Consider the following 20953-nt stretch of genomic DNA (forward strand, 5'->3'; position numbering starts at 1 on the left):
GGTTGGGTGATCCCAACCTACGCTGGGCAGGGCCTTAAGGTTTTAACGGCGCTGGGGCCACAGGTCAGAACCGGCAGCTGGCAGGGAGGCAGCGGGTCCCCAAAAGAGATGTTTGAGGGCCGGAGCCAGAGCTGAGAGTCCGAGATGGGGCATCAGCTCGGACGCTGGTGTCCAGGTACAGAGGGTAGGGTGCCTGGGAGGAGGGTGCCAGGAGGGAAGGGCACAAAGAGAGGCTCTTGCCAGGGCCAGGGTAACTGAGGAAGGTCCCCCCCCCCCCCGCCCGGCAGTGGGCTCTTCTAGAAGAGTCCAGGATGGACAGAGGGGCCCTGTAGGAGCTTCAAGAAGAGGAACAGTCAGAGAAAGTCTTCCTAAAAGAGAAGGCACTTTGAGAACACCACCTCTATGGGAGCATGAGAGTTAAGATGGCCAGAGAAAATTCCAGGCTCGCAGAGAAGGACAATACCCCAGCCCTGCCGTGGGCCAGGCCCGAGGCTGGGAGGCTGGAGGGGGTCAGCTGTGGTCCCTGTCCTCAGGCAGAGCACAGGCTGACAAGAGAGACAGTCTTAGAGGCAAAGGCCACACATTGGTCCTGGTGCTGGGCTGGAGGGAGGTGAGGTGCCTGGCTGGCCGATCAGAAGAAGGTGCCTGGGGTCAGTGAGGGGAAGGGAGGGCACTCTGGGCAGAGACCACAGCCCGCGCAAGGAGGTGGGCCGTAGGACTTTCGGTCAGAGAAGGAGAAGCCGGGGTGGCCACGGGGCAGGTGGGTGCGGGGGGGACTGTACTGATCCCACCTGCCCCACCTGCAGGCCCAGTGCAAGGGGCGGGGAGCAGAGGGGTGGGGACGGGCACAGCGGGGTCTGAGGCAAGTTGCCCAGGACTCCCCCTCATTGCTTTCTGGCCCTCGTTTGGCCACCAACGTCCCCTGCCTTTGCTTGTCACGCAGGGTTTCACTTGAGCCCGGTCATCTTGCCCCCTGGATGCTCGTGGGGGCTCTGTGGCCAGGACACTGATTCCTTGGGCCCAGTTGGCCCCAGGGTTGAGAGGAACCCCCCGGGCCTCCTCCTCCGAGAAGAGCTGCCAACCCAGCCCGGGATTTGGCAATGCTCACCTGGCGCAGTTGCGAGCAGAGGGCTGGGAAGCTAGCGGTGGCCTGGCCGACGACCTGCGGTGTGGCCCTGAGGGCCCGGTGGCTGCTCTGAGCGTGTCTGTGTCCTGATCTCCTCTTCTTATGAGGACCCCAGCCAGACTAGGTGAGGGCCCACCCTGAGGACCTCGTTTTACCGTAATTATCTCCAAACACAGTCATATTCTGAGATACTTGGGGGGGGGCGGCGGTTAGGGCTTTCAGCCTATTGACTTGGGGGACACAGGTCAGCCTGTGACGGTCCTGTTTGTAGATGAGGTGATAGGACATCTCTGAGGAGCCAGCGGGCAGGGCAGTGTAGAAGTCCCCCCGTAACATCCAGCACCACTCTGAGGGGGATCCGGTCGGTGCGTGTCCCCCAGGCGGGGACCACGCGTTGTGACTTCCCTGCCAGCAGCATCAGACACAGAGTGGGCGCCCAGCAGATGGCTGTCGGGTAGGCTGAAGTGAGGGATCCTGGGGCGGACCCAGCTGTCTGCTTCGACCCCTTCCCTTCGTCCCCAGGTCCCCCCCCCCCCAGCTCCTGCCTGCTCCCCCTAATCCTGGCCGTTCATTCAAACACGTTCCTTGGGCACTGCTCTGTGCCGTGCTGGGGGGAGAGCTGTCACCACCAGCTCCACCATTTCACGAGCAAATAGATGCCTTTCGGGCTACTTTGAAGTGCATTTCTGTCATCTGTGAACAATAAGGCCCTGGCAACTACACATAGCCTGACCAAGGGCCTGAGGTGGGGGTGGGAGGAGGGACTCACAGCGTGGGTCTTTCCCCAGGTGGGCTGTGGGGAGAGTGGGCGGGGGGCGGGGGACAAGAACATAACCAACAACAATGCAGTCAGTCACAGTGGTGGAGGCAGGAGGTGGTAGGTACCGGGTAGGGGACTGCTGGGCCCTCCAGCAGGTGGGAGGCCAGGGTTGTTTCTGGCCAGGCTGGTCAAGGGGTGCTTCGTGGAGCTGGGGGCTTTGGAGCTGGGCTGTGCAGGCCTGGTGGAGTGAGAGGAAGGAAGCTTATGTTGTTAGCTCCCTTACTCCAGAGTCATGTCGTTTCCCATTCTGCAGGTAGGAAACTGAGTCACAGAGAGGGACAGGCTCCTGCTAGGAGCTCACCTGAACGCTCGCCTCTGACCCTGGCCCACAGGGGCTGCCTCCGCAGGCCGAGAATGCTGGGGTGGACGAGAAAGGGACCCTGAATCTTACCCCAGGGAGTGCTCCAGGGGAAATGGATAGGAGTTTCCCAGACAGAGGGGAGGCTCCCAGCCCAATCTCCTATAGCCATGTCCTGGTTAGACCCCGGTGGGGAGCTGATAGGGGTACCCCCAACCTGGAGTAAGGGCCTGGGGTTCTGAGGGTTATTCTCTACCTGTCCATGGAGCACTGTACTGTGAGCTTGACAGCTTTGGGTCCTGGGGCGCAGGTCGGGGCAGGTTTCTCCCGGGGGAGGGGCGTGTCCCAGACCAGGGGCAGGAGCGCTTTGAGTGGGACCCCTCTTCTGCTGCCCTGCCCCGTTGTGTGGTGTGAGTGTGCAGGTGGCGGCAGGGCTCCCTTCAATGACAAAGGCGAGATTCGGAGAAGCTGGGGGCCAGCCCAGAGGCCCAGATTCTGAGGCTGGATAGCACCCCTGGGCATAGGGGGAGCCCCTGCGAGGTGTTGGCAGTCTAGAGGGGGTGCACACTGTGGGGTTTCCCGATGGGAGGCGGGTCATGACGGGCAGCAGTCACCATCTCAGAACCACCGGCGGGCCCCGCGAGTCCCCTGGCTGTCCCGCGCGCGGGCCTCGGGCAGGTGACAGCAGCGTGCGTGCCCGTGCGTGGCTGTACCCGAGGCTTCCGCCGTGACGGAAGCGCGGGAGCGCGTGGCCGCGGCCGAGATTGGCGGGCCTCGGTACGGAAGAGCCGCTGCGCGTGCGCGCGGGCGCAGGTGGCGGGCGCGCACGTGGGTCACCCAAACAAAGGTGGCGCCGCGTGATCGAGCTCGCGCGCGCGCGCGCGCGCGGACCCCCCGGGGCCGGCGCATCCCCGTGGGCCCCGGAGCGGGCCGCGCCGGGTGGGGCGGGGTAGCGCGCTGGGCGGGGCCGGGCGCGGGGCGGGGCGGCGTACGGGGCGGGGCGCGGGGCGGGGCGGCGGCTGCGCAGGCCGGGCCGGGGGCGCGCAGACTCCGCGCAGCGGGACGCGAGCGCGCGACCTGGCGCCGCCGCCGCCGCCGCTGCCGCCGCCGCCGCCTCCGCGCTCGTGGCCGGGACCCGCGGGGCCGCCTCCTCCGGGCTCCCCGGCGCCGCTGGGCTCCCGGGCGGGCGGCAGGTGCAGCGCGGCCGGGCGGCTGGCGAGGGGGGCGCCGCGCAGCGGGTGAATGAGAGTTGGCCCCGATCTCCGCGCAGGGTAAGCGGCGCGCGCGCGGACGCCCACACGGACCTCGCGGACACACAGACACGCTCCGGGCACGGGCCGGCCGAGACACGACCCGGCCCGCTCGGCCACGCTCATCCGCGCGCCCGGGGCCGGCGCCCCTGCGGGAAGGGCCACGCGCGGGCGCGCCCCGCACACACGCCCCCAGGTCCCGCGCGGCTCCGGAGCGCGCGTCACGGCCACCCCCCCCCCCCCTCCCGCCCCCTGCGCGCGCCCCGCGGCTCCCGGCCGGCCTGGGAGCGGAGGACGCCTAGGGGGCGCGGGGCCCGGGCTGGGGTGCTGCTGGTCGCCGGGTCGGGGGTCGCTGAGGCCAAGTGGGGACAGGGAGGTCGTCCTCCGATCCACTCCCTGGGCGCACAGGGGAGGAGGTGGGAGCCCTCGACCCCGGCGGTCCGTGCGACCCCAGAAACGACCCCACCAAAAAGTTGTGGCCACTCGCCCCCTCCCTACGCCCCTCTTTCTGCCCTGTTTACTCTCCCTTTGTTTGTGACTTCTAGCTCGTGGGGCTCTGCTGGGACCCAGGGCCGCCTGCAGGCCAGGAGGTGGAGTGGAGTGTGGCGGCCCCCAGCCTGGGGTCCCCACGGCTCAGAACTGGGCCAGCACCCCTGTCCAGGCCTACAACTGGGGAGGAGGGAGAGCCAGAGACGGGTGGGCGGGCGCACCTGCCCCTGACAGTGGATCTGTGGTGGGAGGGGCAGCAGGCCCCACAGGCTTGGAGACCTCGGTGGAACCCCCCCCCCACCCCCCAAGGCAGGTTCATCTCGGGCCTGCTGCCAGCCCCAAATTTCCAGAGGCAGGGAAAATTCAGCTCTGGGGAGATCTTTTGCGGGATGGGGTTCTCTTCTTGCCTTCCTTGTGCAGGTTGGGGAGGAAATACAGAGTTCTGAGCCTCTCCCACATGCAAAATTTGAGACTTGCTGAGTCTCATCCCCCATAGTGGCCCAGCTCTGGAGGTTGTTTTAAGTCTGAGCCTGGCGGGATGGAAAGGGACAGGGCTACATGGTAGTTAACAGAGGACTTTGGAGTCTTTCCATGGTGCACCTGCTCCATGACCTTGGGCAAGAAGGCTTTGAGCCTCCCTGTGCCTCAGTTTCTCCCCCCCCCACCCCCCCAGTAAAGGGAGAGGGGGGCTGGTAAGAGGATTAGATGAGGTGATGCAGGCCTTTCACTGGCCAGGCACACCCAGGGCAGAGATCAGGACACCCGGGTGAGGCTGGCAGTGCCCTCTGCTCCCAAGCAGCCACAGCTTCTCTGACTGTCCCACTTGTCTCCCGGACCCGTTCGAGGACACGCTGTCCGGCTGGGTGAGTGTGTTTGAGCTGTTGGCCCTGCCTCGTGCTGGGTGGAAGCACATCCCACGGCTGTCACCTGGGACACCTCAGATCCGGGAGCTAGGTAAACCTGGTCCTCCTTCCTGCTGCACACCCTGGAAAGCCGCCTGCCAGGTGTAGGGAGGGGGCCTGGCCTGGCTGGCCTTCTCCCTGCCGTGGCCGTGGTGTTGATCCTTCTGTAGTACTTTGTGGCCATTGGGCAGGGGCCTTGAACCTCCATAGCCTGGACGGTGCTGGACTCCTGGTGGGGGCAGGGGATGCCAGCCTGTTCCCAGGGATGGGAGAGGTAGGGGTCTTCAGGGCCTTAGGATGGGAGCCCCCACCTCCTTGGCCCTTCTTCCCTCTCAGCTGCCCTGGCTGGTAGGGTGTGGCTGTCCCAGTGGTGCGGCCTGGGGACGAGCAGGGTCTGTCCTTGGGAACGTCTGTCTGCTTGCACTCGGGAAAGGCATTTCCTGGAAACTGATTGGGGAAAGTTTCAAAGTCGTGGTCAGTTTGCTGTGGCCCTGGGCAGCCCAGTTACTCTGTGTCTTCTACAGAGGCGGGCGGGGAACCCCTCAGGGAGGAAGAACCAGGTGGTCTCTCTCGAGACTGGCGGGCCGCAAGGCCCCCCTCCTCGCCCGCCTCTTATCGGTCAAGTCCAGCCAGGAGTGGGTGTCAGGAGACTGGCGGTTGCCAGCTCCGTGTGACCTCCGCTTTCCCTGCCCTCCCTAGGCCTCACCTTCACCAACTAGAACCGAGGAAGAGAATCGGGCCCGTTTTTCCTGAATCACCATTTTTGCTGTCCAACAGAACAGAATAGAATACTAGCTCAGGCACAATGAGACAAAGTGCTATCAGATCCCAGCGAGCCCCGTTGCCAGGGGAGGCTCGAGCCTGCAGCCCATCTTCTCTGTAACGGCGACGTTACAGATGTGACAGACGCCAGCACCAAACCCAGGCCGGTCTTGACGGGATCCGTGTAATCGGAGAACAGAGGGCTCCCTTGATGTGTCCACGGTGTGACCCCTGTTAGTGTTGTGCCATCGGGGACCCTGTCACCTCGTGGGCCCCGGTGGACCTCTTCCAGCTCTCTACAAATTCTGGTCTGGGTGTTTCCCTCTGGAAGCTCGAGCTGCACCAGCTGTGTGCGGGCATGGGGTTTCCATCCTGGAGCCGTATGCCTCCAGCCAGCTGCTCCTCTCTGGGGTGCTGGTAGGCTTCCCCTCACGTGGGCGCCTGGCCCCTCGCCTCTGGTATTTGGCCCTCTTCGTGTCAGGAGGCGGGGGCTCCTGCCTAGTGGCCGTGCCGGGGACCTGAGTGATTCGGGAGCACCTGTTAGGGTTACTCCTTCTCTGAGTTTCTGCCTCCTCCCCTTGCGGGCGGCTGCTACGTGTTGTCAGGAGGACAGGAGACCATTTTTGTGTGCGCTTGCTGCCCTGGGGGAGCTCTGACGGCATCGGGGGATGTGGTGGGGCGTCCCCGTGCCTGAAGAATTTGAAAATGAATCGGGGGAGATGAGACGTGGGCCGTGGAAGTGAGTAGTGGGAGGAATACAGATGTACTTGCTGGGGAAGCAGCTTCTGTTTGCTCAGCACGGACAGGGGTGTCGGTGGGAAGCCGCTCGATGAGGATTTGTCCACTCACATGGCGCTTGAGGGAAGGCCTTTGGGGTGGGGAGCTGAAAGCCTGTTTGCAGGGTCTTTGGGATCGCAGCGGCTTCAGATCTTTTCTCCTTGGCTTTTCGGTGGCATAGCAGTGGGGACTCTCACTGGGTCTCCATCCGGGGCAGAATCTAGCAGATACCCCACGTAGAGAGGGTAAGAGTTCAAGTCCTCAACAGTTAGGTGTGGCTGGTGGACGTGGGAGGAGGCCTGGGTCCCCGAAGGTGATGGTCGTTTAATTTTTTTTTCTTAATGTTTATTTATTTTTTGAGGGGGGTGGGTAGAGAGAGGGAGACACAGAATCCGAAGCAGCTCCAGGCTCCGAGCTGTCAGCACAGAGACCGACGCGGGGCTCAGACTCACAAAGCCCAAGATCATGACCTGAGCCGAAGTGGACGATTAACCGACTGAGCCACCCAGGCGCCCCAGGTGGTGGTCGTTTAGTGGCTGGTTTGTTTCAGGCCCAGCCTAGCCCAGCCCCGGGTTCGGAGCCGGCTGCCGAGGAAGAAATGTAATCGGTTAACTTGAGAACTCAAAGGCAGGTTGCTCTGACTTCTGTTATAAACAGAGGTGGGGGAAGAAAATGAGGGTTTCCCTAATTAGAGAAAACCATGTTCTTTTGGCCTTTAGTGTCTGCGTGTGGCCTGCGGGGAGGGGTGGGTGGAGACTCTGGGCCCATAATTCTCCACTAATGACAGTCGCCATCTGAGGGCTATTGTTGAGATTGCTGGGCGTTTGAGTTGTGACTGGGTAGTGATTATGTTTAAGCCCTGTGATCAAAGTCCCCTGTGGTAAAGCCAGAAGACAGGAAGCACTGGCCTATGAAAAAAACAAAAACCAAAAACCATTAGTAACAGTCCTAGAAATCACTCCGCTGTGCCAGACGTTGGCCCAGGTGTTCTCGCCACGTTGTGCCTTGAGAGAAACTAAGGCACAGAGGCGGTGGGGCTGGCCTGAGACCCCATTTAGCTAGGTAGCGGAGGGCGGATGGGAGTTTGAGTTGTTTGGCCCCTAAGGCCGTGCTCTTTCTGGGGGTTCGTGAGAGACACGTGAGCAGCACGTTTAGGATCAGGGTAGGAAATCTCTGCTCTCAGACATGTGCCAATAGCAAGAGCGTCCCCAACCCCAGGCCTGACAGCCTTCTGGACGCTTTATATGATTGACCTTTGTCACAGCCTCTCTGAGGTGCAGGCCACGAGCTGGTGAGTGGCAGAGCCACGTTTGAACCGGTGGTCTCTGTTCCTAACCTGCAGCAGGGGGGTTCGGTAGAGAAAAGTTGTGATTCAGCCGTTGTGTGTTCTTGAGCAAGGTGCCTAACCTCCCTGGGCCTCAGCTAGGTCACCTGTAAACGAGGGTGTTGGTGTAGAATATAGAAGCCGGGGGTGGGGGGTTTGAGAGCACACAGGAAGGCCCGGCCAGCTTCTCCACGGAGGAGGGGGGAAGCGGTGGGGGTGGGCAGGTGCTCCCCATCTCCAGCACTGGCTGGTGTTGAGTGGCCGTGTTGTGCAGCACTCAGACCGGATCTGGGGGGAAAGGTACGTGACACGGGATGGGAGCCGTATCGCCTCTCTGAAGTGGGGCATGCTCACAAACTATAAAGCACTGTGCTCGGTTCCTGCTCCTTCGGGATGAGGGGCAGGGAAGGGCAGGCGTACCCAGAACTCCTGTATGCCCCCAAACCCCGGTTGAGCTGTGGGTGAGAGAAACCAGACGTGTTGGGCCCCGTCCAGGGTCTTGGCGTTTGTGGGGGGAACAGCTCACCCTCTCTCGGGGTCGGGTTCCCCCTGATCCGTGGAAGGGGCCCTGCTTCTAGCCCGTCCCCCTGTGGGCAGGGGCTTGGGGCTGTCTGGGGTGAGCACGTGGCTTGAGGAGGCAGGAGTCCCTCCCTGGTCCTGCCAGTATGGCGTGCAGGTGGGGGGCACTTCTGCGCCCGCCCTGGGACCGAGAGGCACGCAGCCCCCATTCTGACCCACCCGCCCTCTCGGCCCCCTTCTGCCCAGGCTGCCTGCAGGGCTGCTCCAGGGTGGCTGAGCCCTGCGTCTGACACATCCCTGCTCCCTTCCCCTGGCCAGAGAGGCCTCTGATCACTTAGCAGGCCTCGCTGCATCCCTCCCGACTCTGTTCTTGCCTCCTCCTGTTGGGTCTGTGAGCTTGCAGAAACGAGTGGGTGGATGGATACGCTCCCCACGGTGAGCCCCGGGCTTGGGCGCCTCGCTCGGCCCTGGGGGGCCGAGGGGGCTCCACGCGCAAGGAGCTTCAGTCCTGGGAGGCTGGCTGGGGGAGGCGGGGCTGGGCAGGCAGAGAGGCGTCTGTTTTTGCAATGTCTTTCCCGAGGTGCAATTTGCATATCTTACAGGTGCGCGATTCACCGAGGTTTTGCATTGCACAACCACCACCACGAGTCAAATTTCCGAGCGTTTTTGTCACCCGGGGATCCTCCCGGGTCCCTTAGCAGCTAGTCACTGCTCACCCCCGGCCCCCACCGGGGGTCTGCTCATCTTAGCACGCTGCGTTTCCGTCTGCGTGGCATCGTGTAGCTGTGGATCGCTCTTCTGAAGCGTGGCCCCGAGCGGCCCCGGACCCCCTTTCTCAGAACCTCAGGGGGCTCAGCTCGCCTCACCAGGTGCCCCCCTGGTTGCTATGGCTGTCTGAGAACGCTTCGAGCTTGCCCGCTGTGCACCGGGACCTTGAGCCAGTAGCATCCCTGCCTTCTCCAGGAAGCCTTCCTGGCTTTCCCCTTCCTGCGGGGTTAGGACCTCATGGGCCCCCGTGCTAGTCACCCTGCGTGTGCTTGCCTGTTTACCCACCTGCCTCCTGAGCTGCCGGGAGGACAGGGGCCCTGCCTTCCGTCATTCTCTGGGGCGGCATCTGGGAGTGAATGCTTACAGGTGGGGGGTTGTGTGGCCGTGGGTCCATGAGGCTCTCTCCCTGACATCCCCACCGTTTCTGCTCCTTGATGATTATGGTAGGGTCACTTGGCTTTGAAACTTCACTGCTCGTGTCCTCTGGAGCGTCTCAAGGGCAGGGCCTGGTCTGGCTGCGGGTGTCGGGGTGCCCTGCCGAGTGACACCGAGTGACCCATCCCGCCCTGGGCGGCATGTTGGTGGTGGTGGTTTTAATGGACTGTATTTTGAAAGGTAGTTTTAGGTACACAGAAGAATTGCGGAGATAACGCAGAGATTTCCACATAGTCCTGTCTACGGTTTCTCTTGTTGGTAATGTTAGTTGGTGTGAAAACATTGTTAGAATTAACGAACCAATGTTGACACATTATTAACTAAAGTCCGCAGTTTACTCAGCCTTAGTTCTTACCCCAAATCTTTTTTCTTTCCCAGGATCCCATCCAGGATATTGTGTAAATTCGTTTTCATGTCTCTTGAGGCCCGTCCAGGCTGGGTTTCTCAGTTTTTCTTGTTTTTGATGATCCTGAAGGCTTGAGAAGTATTAGGAATACTGTAGGATCCCTCTACATTGGAATGTTTAGACAGTTGGAATTTGGGTGTTTTGGACTGGGGTCCCAGTTTGGGAGGAAGCCCACAGGTGAAGGGCCCTCCTCGTCCCGCCCCATCAGGGCGCCTGCCGTCGGCCTGACTGATCCCCGAGGTGTCCGCCTCGGTCACCTGGCTGAGGCTCCCCCACCCCCACCCCTGTCCACGCTGCCCTCTAGGGGGGAGCCCGTGTGTGTGGCCCTCTTGGAGGGAGGGGTTCAGCCCCAGCTGCCCCAGGACCGAGTATCTGCGGACCGTGTTTGGAATCCTCTGCTGGGGGAGACTTGTCTCCAAACCCCATTCACTAATTTATTCGGTCTTTTTTTTTTTTTTAATTAAAAAACATTTTAAAAAATTTTATTTGTTTGGAGAGACAGAGAGACAGAGAGAGGAGAGACAGAATCCCAAGCAGGCTCCAGACTGTTGCCCCATGCGGGGCTCGAACTCACGAACTGTGAGATCATTATGATGACCTGAGCTGAAATCAAGAGTCGGATGCGTCTGCGACGGAGCCCCCCCCAGGTGTCCCTTGTTCGTCTTAGGTCATCAGGGACTCAGGCCTGATTTTAGGTTTCGAGTTTCGTACTTTGTTGGGGGGCCTGCTCCAGCTTCGGCCCCACCCGGTGGGGTGCGAGCTGGTCCTCCCTCTCTGGCACACCCGCCCCGCCCCAGCCCTGCGGTCCGCGGGTTCTCCAAGGAGCCGGGTTCCATGCACAGGAGAGGGGGGTAGGGCGCGGGGGCGGGTGCTGGTACACTTGTTGCCGTGGGATTCGTTGGTCCGCACGCTGGAGATGGCAGGGCAGGAGACTCAGGCCCTCTAACTCTGGATGTGCCCAGGACTCCGACGACTTCGGCGAGTAGCCATCTGTGTCCCTGTTAAGTGAAATGTGAGCTCATCCTGCTGATACAGTCCCCTCGTAACCACGTGGGTCCTTCTGGCCTCCTCCCCTCGCTGATCAAGACATTTCCATCCCGCGGTGGGAACCGGGCTCCCCATTTTGCCATCCATTTCCTTAATTGGCCCATTCCAGTCGGCGTGCAGAGCGGGACCAGGATGGCTATCCCGGGCCGTGGGAGGCAGCTCTGTGGGCCTGGATGCAGCCTGCGCGTCCGGCTGCTTCTCCGCGGGGCCGCTGGCGTGCCGTCAGAACTCAGGCTGCAGGGGGCTCACGGCGCGGCGCATCTCTAAGAAGGCCCGCGGCCTGCAGGGAGGTGGGGAGAGGGGAGCTGGGGCCTCCGGCTGCGCCTGGTCAGCCCGCCCCGCGGGTGCAGGGCACACAGACTCGGCCTCCCTTTGCAATCTGGAAGCGGGGCTCAGTGCACACAGCCCAGAGGTCTGGCTCCAGCAGCATGAGGAGGAAGGCTGCGGGGGACCCCGTGCAGCTCTTGGGCTGAGATCCCGGTGGGGCCTGGCTCCTCCCCGCGTCTGAACTCACACCTGAGCAGGGGCGGCCCTCGCAAGAGCACCCCTGAGCAGCAGGGCCCCGAGGGCAGTTTCCTTTCTGGAAACGAGAGACGTGAGGCTCCGCGTTGGCTTCCGTTTCCACAGAGGGGCTGTCTGCACACGTGCGTGCGGGTCTCTTTGGCGGGGAGGAAGGCTCCCGGGGGGGGGGGGGAGGAGGAGGAGGGCTGGGGAGGGGGTGGTGCCCTGGAGCGGGGTGCCTGCATGCCTGGGCCGGGCGCCCGGCTCCCAGCGCTCAGTGGGCCCGCGCGCGGCCCCGGGTCGGGGGGTTTCCGAAGAGAGCAGCGGCCGGTGGGGCAGGCTCGGACGAAGGCTGGCACGGTGGCTGTCCTCGAGAGAAAACGGGGCAGGACAGCGGGAAGGACACGGTGAGTAGGGCAGCGAGGGTGACTGTCGCTTGGGGCGGCGCACAGGTGGGCGGGAGCGCCGTGCCCCCACACCATCTGCAGCGGCCCTGTGCCCTTTCCCACGCAGGCTGTTGGGGCCTCAGAGGAGCCGGTCTTGTTTTCTCGCTCTCGGGAGAGCTCCCGCCGGGGACCTGGGGGGGCTCCGGCCACCTGCCCGGCCCACAGCGTGGTGCCTGTGCCCCGTGCCCGTCCGTGCCTTCTCACCTGCCGAGAAGGACCTGCTCTGTGCTGGGGAGCGAGGCCGCTGCCTCCAGGAGCACGTGGCGGGCGGGACGAGCGAGGTGGGGGCCGCGGGACAACAGCCCGCCCCGCCTGGGGGTCAGGAGGACCCCTGGCGGGGTGAGAAGGGGCCACAGGAGCCCATTTGGAGGGACACGGGGGATTTAGGCCGGGGAGGAGTGAGGAGGGGCTGTAGGCCGGGCTAGGCCTCCAGCCAGCATTCTGCCCTCCCCTGGGCCCGCTCTGGTGGGGGCCTGTGGGGGCAGCTTACCAAAGGTCAGCTCCGTGCAAGGCTCCTGGAGATCCGGCCGGCACGTGCCCCCATCTGCTGGGGCCGGGCCGTGCCGGGGGTGCTGCGGGATGTGTGGCCAGCTGCCTGGGCCTCCCATCTGGGCCTTCTCAAAGCTCCTGTCTCCCTGCTGTGGTGTGGGGGCTCCAGTCTCCCCTGGTCCCCTGGGGGGCATCTAAGGAGGCTGGTGGAACTGGCCAGGGGCTCACTGAGCGGGGGCTCTGTGGGGCTGGGGGGGGGGTGCTCTTATGCCCGAGCGGCTCTTCCTGGGAGTGAGGCTCCTGGGGCCTGATGTGGGGCCGGCGTGCCGTGGTCCCGCTGCCTGTGTCTCCCTGCTGGCCTGGCTCCCCCGCTGGGGTCCCCCTCCCAGATCCTTGCTGTGCCACACCTGCATCCCTGCTTCTTTCTGGGTTGACGTTTGTGGGTCTGCTGGGTCCCGTGTGACAGGCACAGTCAGCTCTGCTCTGGGGGTGATGCCGGCCCGGCCTCTGGTCCAAACGTTTATTATCACAAGACTCAGAGTCTCACTCTTAGAAGCACCAGGCTCACCAGCGACCTGCAGGGTTCCCACAAAACCCACCCCCTGACGGGGGTGCCCTGTGGCAGCGAGGTGCGTGGATGATCTCACGAACCCTGCGTCCAGGAAGCAGAAGTGTGAGGGTCACATGTGGGGGCGGGGTGGAGGGGTGCCCAGCTGTCCCGAGGGGCATCGCCGCCTGGTGCCGGCCGGTTGAGGCTGAGCCGTGCGCCCCTTCCAGGCCCCTGTGGGCGTGTCGTGGGGGCCGTCTGCTGGCGTCAGCACCCAGGTCGGGTGTCCGGGAGCTGCAGCCCCTTTCTCGTTCCATCCAGAGAGGAAGGTCGGAGTCCCTGCTGGACAGGAGGACAACGCGTGTCTTTCCCCGGCGGTGTGCCCGATGGGCGACCAGGGTGTCGTATTGGCAGAGCGTAGAGCAGGCACGCTGGGCGCATCCTGGGTCGGAACGGAGAGAGAGCCTCTGTTCAACAGCCCATGCTTGAGAATGCAGGGAGGAGTGTGCATCGTGTCGCGAGCATTCCACGAGGAAGTTCAAGCAAGCGTAAGCATCTGAGTGTGTGCGTGCAGGCGCGTGCGAGACGGAGGTGGTGTGCGGGCTGGTGTGGAGGAGGAGGGTAGCGGTAAGGACCCAGAGGTGCTGGACCAGAAGGCAGAAGCGAAGGAGCGAGATTTCCTGGTCCTTAGAGCAGGGCCCAGCCCGCCAAACACCGGAGGCTGCGGAGAACGTGACTTCGCTGCTGCTGAGCTGGCTGGAGAGGAAGTGAGATGTGACTCAACCACCAGAAAGCCCTGGGCATCCAGGCTGGGCGGAGCTGCTGGCCGCTGGTGGGATTGTAGTGAGGACTGGAGGGGAAGGCAAGGCAGGAGGGGCCGTCCGTGTCCCTGCTGGGAGAGCCTAGAGGCAAGGGGTCCGTGGTGGTCAGGAGGGGCCCGGCAGGTGTCGGCGGCAGATGGGCACCACCGCGTGCCCGGGGAGATCAGCCCCAGCAACCCCCGGCCGCTGCCAGACCGGGAGGGAGGCCCAGGAAGCCTCATGACTGCCTGGCATGATGGCGGGGGAGTCTGATGGCGGGGGGAGCGCGAGGTGCCGCTGGGCATCTCCCCGGTGGTGCTGGGAAGGCACAGTGTCGAGAAGGGACGTGGTGGGGCTCCTGGATGTGGAGGTCGGCTAACGTTTGTGAGAGGCGGGCCCGCCTGGTTCTTGGGAAGCGGGGGATTCATGCTTCTGTCTGCGGGCTGGGCCAGAAAAGGGGAGACGTGGCCCCTCGCCAGCCAGTTTCTCTGCTTTGAAAAGCCCCACGCCTGATCTTCCACAGCTCGTAGCCACCTGCCGTGTTCCGGGAGTGGGCACTCTTCAGATGCTCCCGTGGCGGGGAGGTGGGTGGCTGCAGTTCTTGAAACGGCCCCTTCCTCTCCCCAGGGTCCTTCGTCAGGCTCCCGAGCCCCACACCACTGTCACACAGGTTGGGCTTTGCTCGTCCTGAGAGGAGGGGACAGACTGGGCAGAGCCTAGCTGTGGCCCAGGCCTGGCTGGTGCTAAAGCCTTTCCTCTGCCCGGGTCCCGGCTCCGCTAGGAGGCGTGGGGCTGGTGACTGACCTCTCCTCCAGAGCAGAGCTCCTGCCGACCCAGGGCAGGGACCGCAGGTGGGCCACATGCTGGGTGGGGGCTGGGCACACAGCAGGTGCTCCGTGAGTGGGGAGGTTTTTCCAGCCTCCCTGGTGCTCCAGAGGAATCCTTCCGGAGCTGCAGCCCTGGTCCCGGGGTCCTTGACCCTCTGGCAGAGTTGCTGCCATCTTTGGGGAGGCCCGGAGCCTCCTGGGGGAGGGAGTCTTGGATGCCGGGGTCCCCACCTCACGTGGCCCATGCGTGGACAGCATGCTGTCCTGCCGGTCTGGTGGGGGGGGGCAGGGCACCCCGGGAGAGGGTGAGTGGGTGGGTGACACCCCCCACAACAAACCTGGCTGTGGCCTCACGGTCCCCACTCTGCAGATGAGTAAGTGGGGTTGGAAAGGTCATGGTAAGTGGCTGCCCCCGGGACCCGTGCCCTTGGCTGTGTCCCAACTGCCACACCTTTTGGGCCCATTTAGGTGTTTTACAGGGTTGAAGTTGTCCTATTTGTTACCCGCTGCGGGCCTCAGGGGGACCCTAAACTCTGCTTTCGGGGTGACCTCCCCTCTTCATGTGTGTGTGTGTGTGCCGAGGGCCCCCCGGCTCTGCACGGACCTCCCCAACCCTGTCGGGAAAGCCGGGGTGTCAGATTCTTCCCTGTCACCTGACCCTCCATCAGAGGACGTGGGTCTCCCCCGCTGGACCGTGAGCTCCTTGAGGGGGGGCTCGGGCTCGGGCCATCTTTGCAGGTGCCTGCCGCACCTGGCCAGCGAGCGCTGGGAGGCCAGGGGCCGACCATGATGCTCCCTGCCCTGCCTTTGCTGTCTCACTCGGAGCCAGCGGGGCGGGATCTGCTGGAGGGTGCTGTCTGGGGTCTGGCTCGGTCTGGTCGCGCTCTGCCCTCTGGAGGCTGAGCCAGCCCAGGGGGCGGTGCCTGGAGCGGAGGCCCTGGGGGCGGAGCGGGGCGGGGCCAGGGAGGCCTCGCTAATCTGGGCCGTCCCTGCCCCTGGAGCCTGTGTCACCGCTTCTGAGGGGGCGGGAGCTTTGCTGGGGGTGGGGCAGGAACCCTAAAGAACGGGAGGACGGGCACTTGGAGCAGGAAGGCTCGCACAGAAATGCCGCCCGATGGTGGTAACGGGGACTCTGGAGCTTGCCGCGGGGGCCCAGGTCTCACACCCGTGGTCTCCTTCGCTAATGGCCCCATTTGAGAGCTGGAGGGGCCGGCACAGAGAGGTGAGGTGGCTCAGGAAAGATCACACAGCCAGAGAGATGCGAGGCTGGGTGATTAGAGAGGCCACTGTCACCCAGGGCCTTGGCACGTCTGCATCAGCCTTGGTGGCCTGAACAGGCCTCTGGGTTCCTCCCAGAGGCAGGAAGGGCAGAGTCTGGAGCGTGACCCATGCAGCCCCGGGTCCAGCCCTTTGTGTCTGCTCTGCGTCCCCCTGGAGCTGCAGGACCCCTTGTCTTCTGGCAGAGAGCCGAGGAGGTGCTGGAGGTGTGGGGGGGGGCCCCCGTCCGAGCAGGTGGCGCTCCTGGGGCTGGGGCGCCGTAGTTCTGTGCGTGTGTGGCCTAGGCCGGGGGTTGCCGCCCGTATGCCTGGTCGGTGGGTGTCTGCGGGCTGCTCCTCCTGAGGGGCCTGGGGTGGGGGTGGGGTGCGGCTTGGCAGGGGCAGAGGAGGGAAGAAACCCAGGGCTTAGAACCAAGTGCGGGCCAGGCGCACAGGAGAGGGGCCGTGGCCGGGCAGGGATGGGCCTGAGAGGTTGGCAGGGAGAGCCCACGGTGTCTGTCCCAGCACAGCCAGGGGTCCGGGGTCTCGTTTAGAGAAGCAGCCGGAGAAGGCAGGGGCCCCAGAACGGACAGGCCCCGAGGCAGGTCACTGCGTCCTCCCTCTTCCCAGCGTGTGACTGTGGAATCCCTCTTTGTCCTACGTGCTCTGATCCCAGACCTAAAACACATTAACCTTACTGCTGTGTCAGAAAGTGGACTGCGGGTTTACCAACTCTCACCAAATCTGAGTGCAGCCTGTGCTGCCAGAGTCGTTGCTGGTGTCCCAGCTTACACACCCCAGAGAGGTCTGTGTCCTGTCCCTACTCCCCGCCCCCCCACCCCCCCACCCCCGGCACTCTACAGTTAGCTGTGGCCACAGAGGGACAGAGGAACTGTCAGGTGGCATTGGCACATTAGGACCTTGCCCATAAGTGCGGGCCCCACCGGGGAGCAGGGACCATATCCCTCATCCAAGAGTCCCCACCACTTGGCTGAGGGCATTTCGGCGTGCTTGAGGAGGTGATGCCTGCCCACCTGAGTCCCCCCCCCCCCCTCCCCCGGGACCCTTGACCTGGGGCGTGAGGCCACCTCCCCGTCCTCCCGCCAGCAGACTTAGTTGACAGATGAGCTTCCTTTTAAGTTAGGCAAGAGTGTGTTTTCTCAATAGTTGGCTGCCTAATTGTGTGATTGCTGGGTGAGTTGCTGGCCCTGAGTCGTAGCAAGAAAGGTCAGCCGTGGCCTCGCTTAGAGCTTACACGGTCATTCACAACCAGGTTCATGTTCTCTCCGGGATCTTTTTACCATTCCGATTGGGAACCACGTCAGTTACACCTGCAAGAGCCCCGAATTCGGAGCGGGATTTCCATCTTGAGCGTCACTGACTCGCGTGCCTTCTGTCTGTGGGGACCAGCCTGTGGCCCGTTCCCCTGCGCGTAGAGGCTGGCCCTGCTGCGTCCCAAACATGCTGGGGATAAAAAGAGCCTGTTATGACCCATTTATAAAGTATTTCAGAATCACCTACATGAATGTTTTGTCCTAAATTCTGTGTAATTAGGAGAGAGAAACCCTACTCCGTGATTATTTTCGAGCACCAGAATAACCTAGATGAGAAATCTCTCCGTGTAGGTTTTCTCAAAAGAAGCCATTTTAACAAAAAACATAAAAGGAGTTGATTTTATCTACACTGTTGTCTCAAAGGCTTGGAAATAGCGTGTCTCCTTAAGGAACCTGCAAGCCTTGCTGACGGTTATGTGGTTTGCAGAGCCTTTCATTTACCAGCAGCGAAAGGTAACCTTCCGGAAGTGTTTACAGAATCCTCGTGAATCCTGGCTGGTGATCCATGGCCGGCTTCCCACCTGCCCAGCTTCCCCCCCCACCCCCCTCAAACCTCAGCTGAAGCCAGAAGCTGAACAGGCCCTTCTGGCTGTGACAGCCTTGGTGTGAGGTGCTGGGGTGGGTGAGGTTGGATGAGGAGGGGAATTTGCCGCTCTTGTCCATTTAGGGAATGTTCCTTGAGCGCCTCTCATGGGGGGCTCCCCTGCCGCTTGCAGAAGGCAGCTTGGGGGCCGCGTGGAGCACCCTTTGCTGGGGAGGCAGGTGTGGGGCTGAGTTTCTGGGGTAGCGTGTATGGGGCTGGGAGAGACCTTTAGGAAGGGAGACTTGTGGGCCGGATCTTTTTCTCTTTTCGGGGCCCCAGGCTCACAGACCTGGAGGAATCCTGGCCCTTGGAGCCGCCCGCAGCAGTCACGCAGCACCCTCTTGTCTGTTCACTCAGTTATTTCCAACGTGAGAGGTGCCCTCGAGCTCGCCAGCAAAGCAGGAGCGGGGACGGACCTTGATGATAACCCCCGAGTAACAAGGTTCTCCCAGCGGGAGATCAGCTCCCGGGTTGCCCGTTTCCTGGGGGAGGCCTTTCTTGGGCCCGCACCACACTGTCTTGTGTCGGTAGGGCCGGACATCTGCCCGGGGGTGTCCCTCCTCCCTGACCCTCTTCTTGTGGCTGAACCTTGAAGGTAGAAGTGGTCTGGGCAGAGCGGGGGCTGGGGAGGCGACACCTGAGGAGCATTCTTGGCTGGGGCAGGTATGAAAGCACCCAGGTGTGAGGGACAGGGTGTGCTCAGGACGGGTGGGGCACAGGGGAGAGGCCAGAGGTGGCCAGAGGAGAGCTGGGGTGAGGGAGGTGGGGGAGTGAGGAGCCTCTGGTGGTGGTGGGGTAAGCCCCGCTGACGGCAGGTGTTTCCAGAAGTTTCAGGTGTGGGAACGGCCTGGGATGGGAGAGGGGCCCCTGAGGCTGGGGCCACCCTGCGGTGAAGGGGAAGATCGGAGCCCCCCGCGACCCTGGGGGTGTCCTGGGGCCGGGAGGGGGCCCCCATGAGGCGAAGCATTGAGGGATGGGGGTTGTGAGCCCCTCCCTGCGTGTGGCCGGCAGACCAGGCCCAGAAGAACCTGCCCTGCAGCCGAGGGACGTGACCAGGCTGTTGGCAGGCTCCTGGGAAGTGAGGGGGCAGAGGGGCACCAAGTGGGGAGACCCTGCCTTTGGGCTGAATGCCTCGGGTTTCCAGAACAACCCTGGCGGTGACGTGGGGGGAACTGGCCTTCAGGACAGGGTTTTCTTGTGGTTGCCTTGGAGAGTGGTACCTCTTCTGACCTCGGTGTCCTGCGCTGTGAACCTGCCTTTATCGAGGGGTTTCCCTACCCTTGGGACCCTTGTCTTACAGCCTCGGGGTAGGTGCTGGCTGTGCCCCTGACACCGGGTCGTGAAGGTGGTGGGGTCCCCGCGTGGAGGACCTGGAGAGGAAAACAGGCTCCCGTCAGGCAGCTCAGCCCCTGGCCAGGGTTGGCCGCCCTGTCCTGTGTTGACCCCCACCCCCCCATACCCACACCCCTGCCCAGACCGCCCTGGCGGCTGCCCCCCACAAGCCATCAGGAATCATCGAGGGGCCCCTGCACCTTTCGAGGGGCCGCACGGAGGTGGCGACTGTGGCTAGTGTCCACAGCCAGCGGGCGAGCCGGCCCCTCCGGCTCTCCTGTCCTTACATCTGGCGCTCCTTCTCCCTCTGTCCCCATGGTGGGCTCTCCCAAGGAGCTGGAAAGGACCGAGCCCGGTCCGGGCCTCGCAGTGGGTCGGCATGAGCCTGCGGTCCTGCAGAGAGGGCCCGGCCACCCCCGTGTTCTCCTTGGTTGGAATGCGGACCCAGTGCAGCAGGTGGATGGACTTTATCCGAAGGCAGTTGGTGGAGGCTGTGGAATGCTTGTGCGCAGGTGCAGCCCTCCGGGGGCGAGGTCAGGGGTCACGTACCTGCAGGTTCCTCCCCGCTGCTTCTTCCTGAACTGTCGGGGGGGGGGGGGGGGGGGACGTGGAGCGGGGACCCAGGCTGGGAGTCCGACCGGTTAAATGGCCCGGTGGAGCCCGGGGCTCTCAGTGTCTGTCGGTGTGGGTGTGCTGGGGCTGAGTGACCCTGGCCGGCCTTTCCGGCAGGGTCAGCTGTGTCACAGCAGAGGGACTCTGACCGCCTTCTGTGTGGGTGGAGCCGGGCCGAGCGGTGAGTGAGGTGGGGGCTGCCGACGGCCCTTGTCTTCCCAGCGAACCAGTTGACCGGATCTTGTTTCCTTTTGCGACCTGGGGGTCAGGCCCGAGCAGGCGGCCTTCTGTTGTTCCCTTGAGCCTTTCCCACTGTCCCCGAGGTCTCGAGGCTGCGGGATCGTGTCAGCTGCTGTCCCCGGCAGGATGGGAAACCACCCTCCTGGGCTGTGCCAACCCGTCAGTCCGGATCGGCCAGGTCTCCGAGGAGCCTGCCGCTCTCGGTGAGGCCTGCCCTCCCCCGGGAATCCACCGCCAGACCTTTGGACCCTGGTCGGGACGGGGGCTCTCCGTTGGGATCGCGGAGCTTGGTGCCGGAAGCTGGACCGGGGCGGCCCTGTGGCTGTGCCACGTGGGCACGGGCGGCGCGGGTCCTGGCGGAAGGGCCTTCGCGGAGCCAGGCTGTGGCGGGAGCCCCACGGCGGGTGGGGACGAGGTGATGCGGTGAGCGGGGCCTCCCCTGGACCTGAGGGGCTCTGCTGAGTGGCGTCTCTCACGTTTGCTGCGACCTGCCCGCAGCGTCGTAAGGAGGACAGAAACCAGTGCGGTGCAGGTTCCTGTTTGAGGGCAAGTTCGCGTGGAATGTGGGTTTCTGCCTGTTCTCTGCTCGCACGGGCTGCCTCTCAGGTGCGAAGGCAGCCTGTTCCGATCAGCTGCGTTTTTCTGGTTCAGGGTTTGGCAATAGACCCTTTTTCTGGGCCGAACTTTGGCGGGAATTCTAGCCAGAAGTTGGGGTGTCTTCTGCTCCGGTAAGCCGAGGCCAGGGCTGTGGCCGTGGAGGGGCCGGAGGGGTCCTCTCGCTCCTCAGCTGCTGCTGCCTGGGGATTCCAGTCATGGAAGGTGCTGGACATCCTCTGGCCCGCATCCTGACGGGACCCTTTAAGTGGCTCCCCGGCCCCCGACCTCAAGAGATGAAATGCTGGTTACTGGTCTGATTTGCAGGTGCTCGATTCTGGCTGCCCGAGGAGGCCCGGGTCGCTGGGGTCCGGTCGGCTGAGCGGTGGGGCCCCCCTGGGGCAGGAGGAGCCCCTGTGGTCCGATGGGGACGTGAGGGAGTGGTGCATCTGTGACTTCCTCTGAGGGC

The 20953-nt window shown here is 63.5% G+C and overlaps 1 protein-coding gene across 5 annotated transcripts in view; it reads left to right on the plus strand.

The window, feature by feature from the left end:
• The first annotated feature begins 3316 nt into the window (after nucleotides 1-3316).
• The window catches only part of GRAMD4 (GRAM domain containing 4), a 72396-nt gene continuing 54759 nt past the window's right edge, over nucleotides 3317-20953 (plus strand). The window contains exon 1 of one of the 5 annotated variants that reach the window (XM_053896037.1): nucleotides 3317-3515. In XM_053896037.1, the coding sequence (XP_053752012.1) occupies nucleotides 3487-3515 (29 nt within the window). In that variant the 5' untranslated portion in view covers nucleotides 3317-3486. Of the gene's footprint in view, nucleotides 3516-4831; nucleotides 4938-15605; nucleotides 15756-15797; nucleotides 16018-20290; nucleotides 20314-20953 lie in introns of those variants that run through there. The other 4 variants (XM_053896041.1, XM_053896039.1, XM_053896040.1 and 1 more) reach the window with 4 other exon arrangements.

The sequence above is a fragment of the Panthera pardus genome, unplaced genomic scaffold, assembly GCF_024362965.1.
Source record: "Panthera pardus isolate Hobbes unplaced genomic scaffold, ASM2436296v1 HiC_scaffold_6, whole genome shotgun sequence".
Taxonomy (NCBI): Eukaryota; Metazoa; Chordata; class Mammalia; order Carnivora; family Felidae; genus Panthera; species Panthera pardus.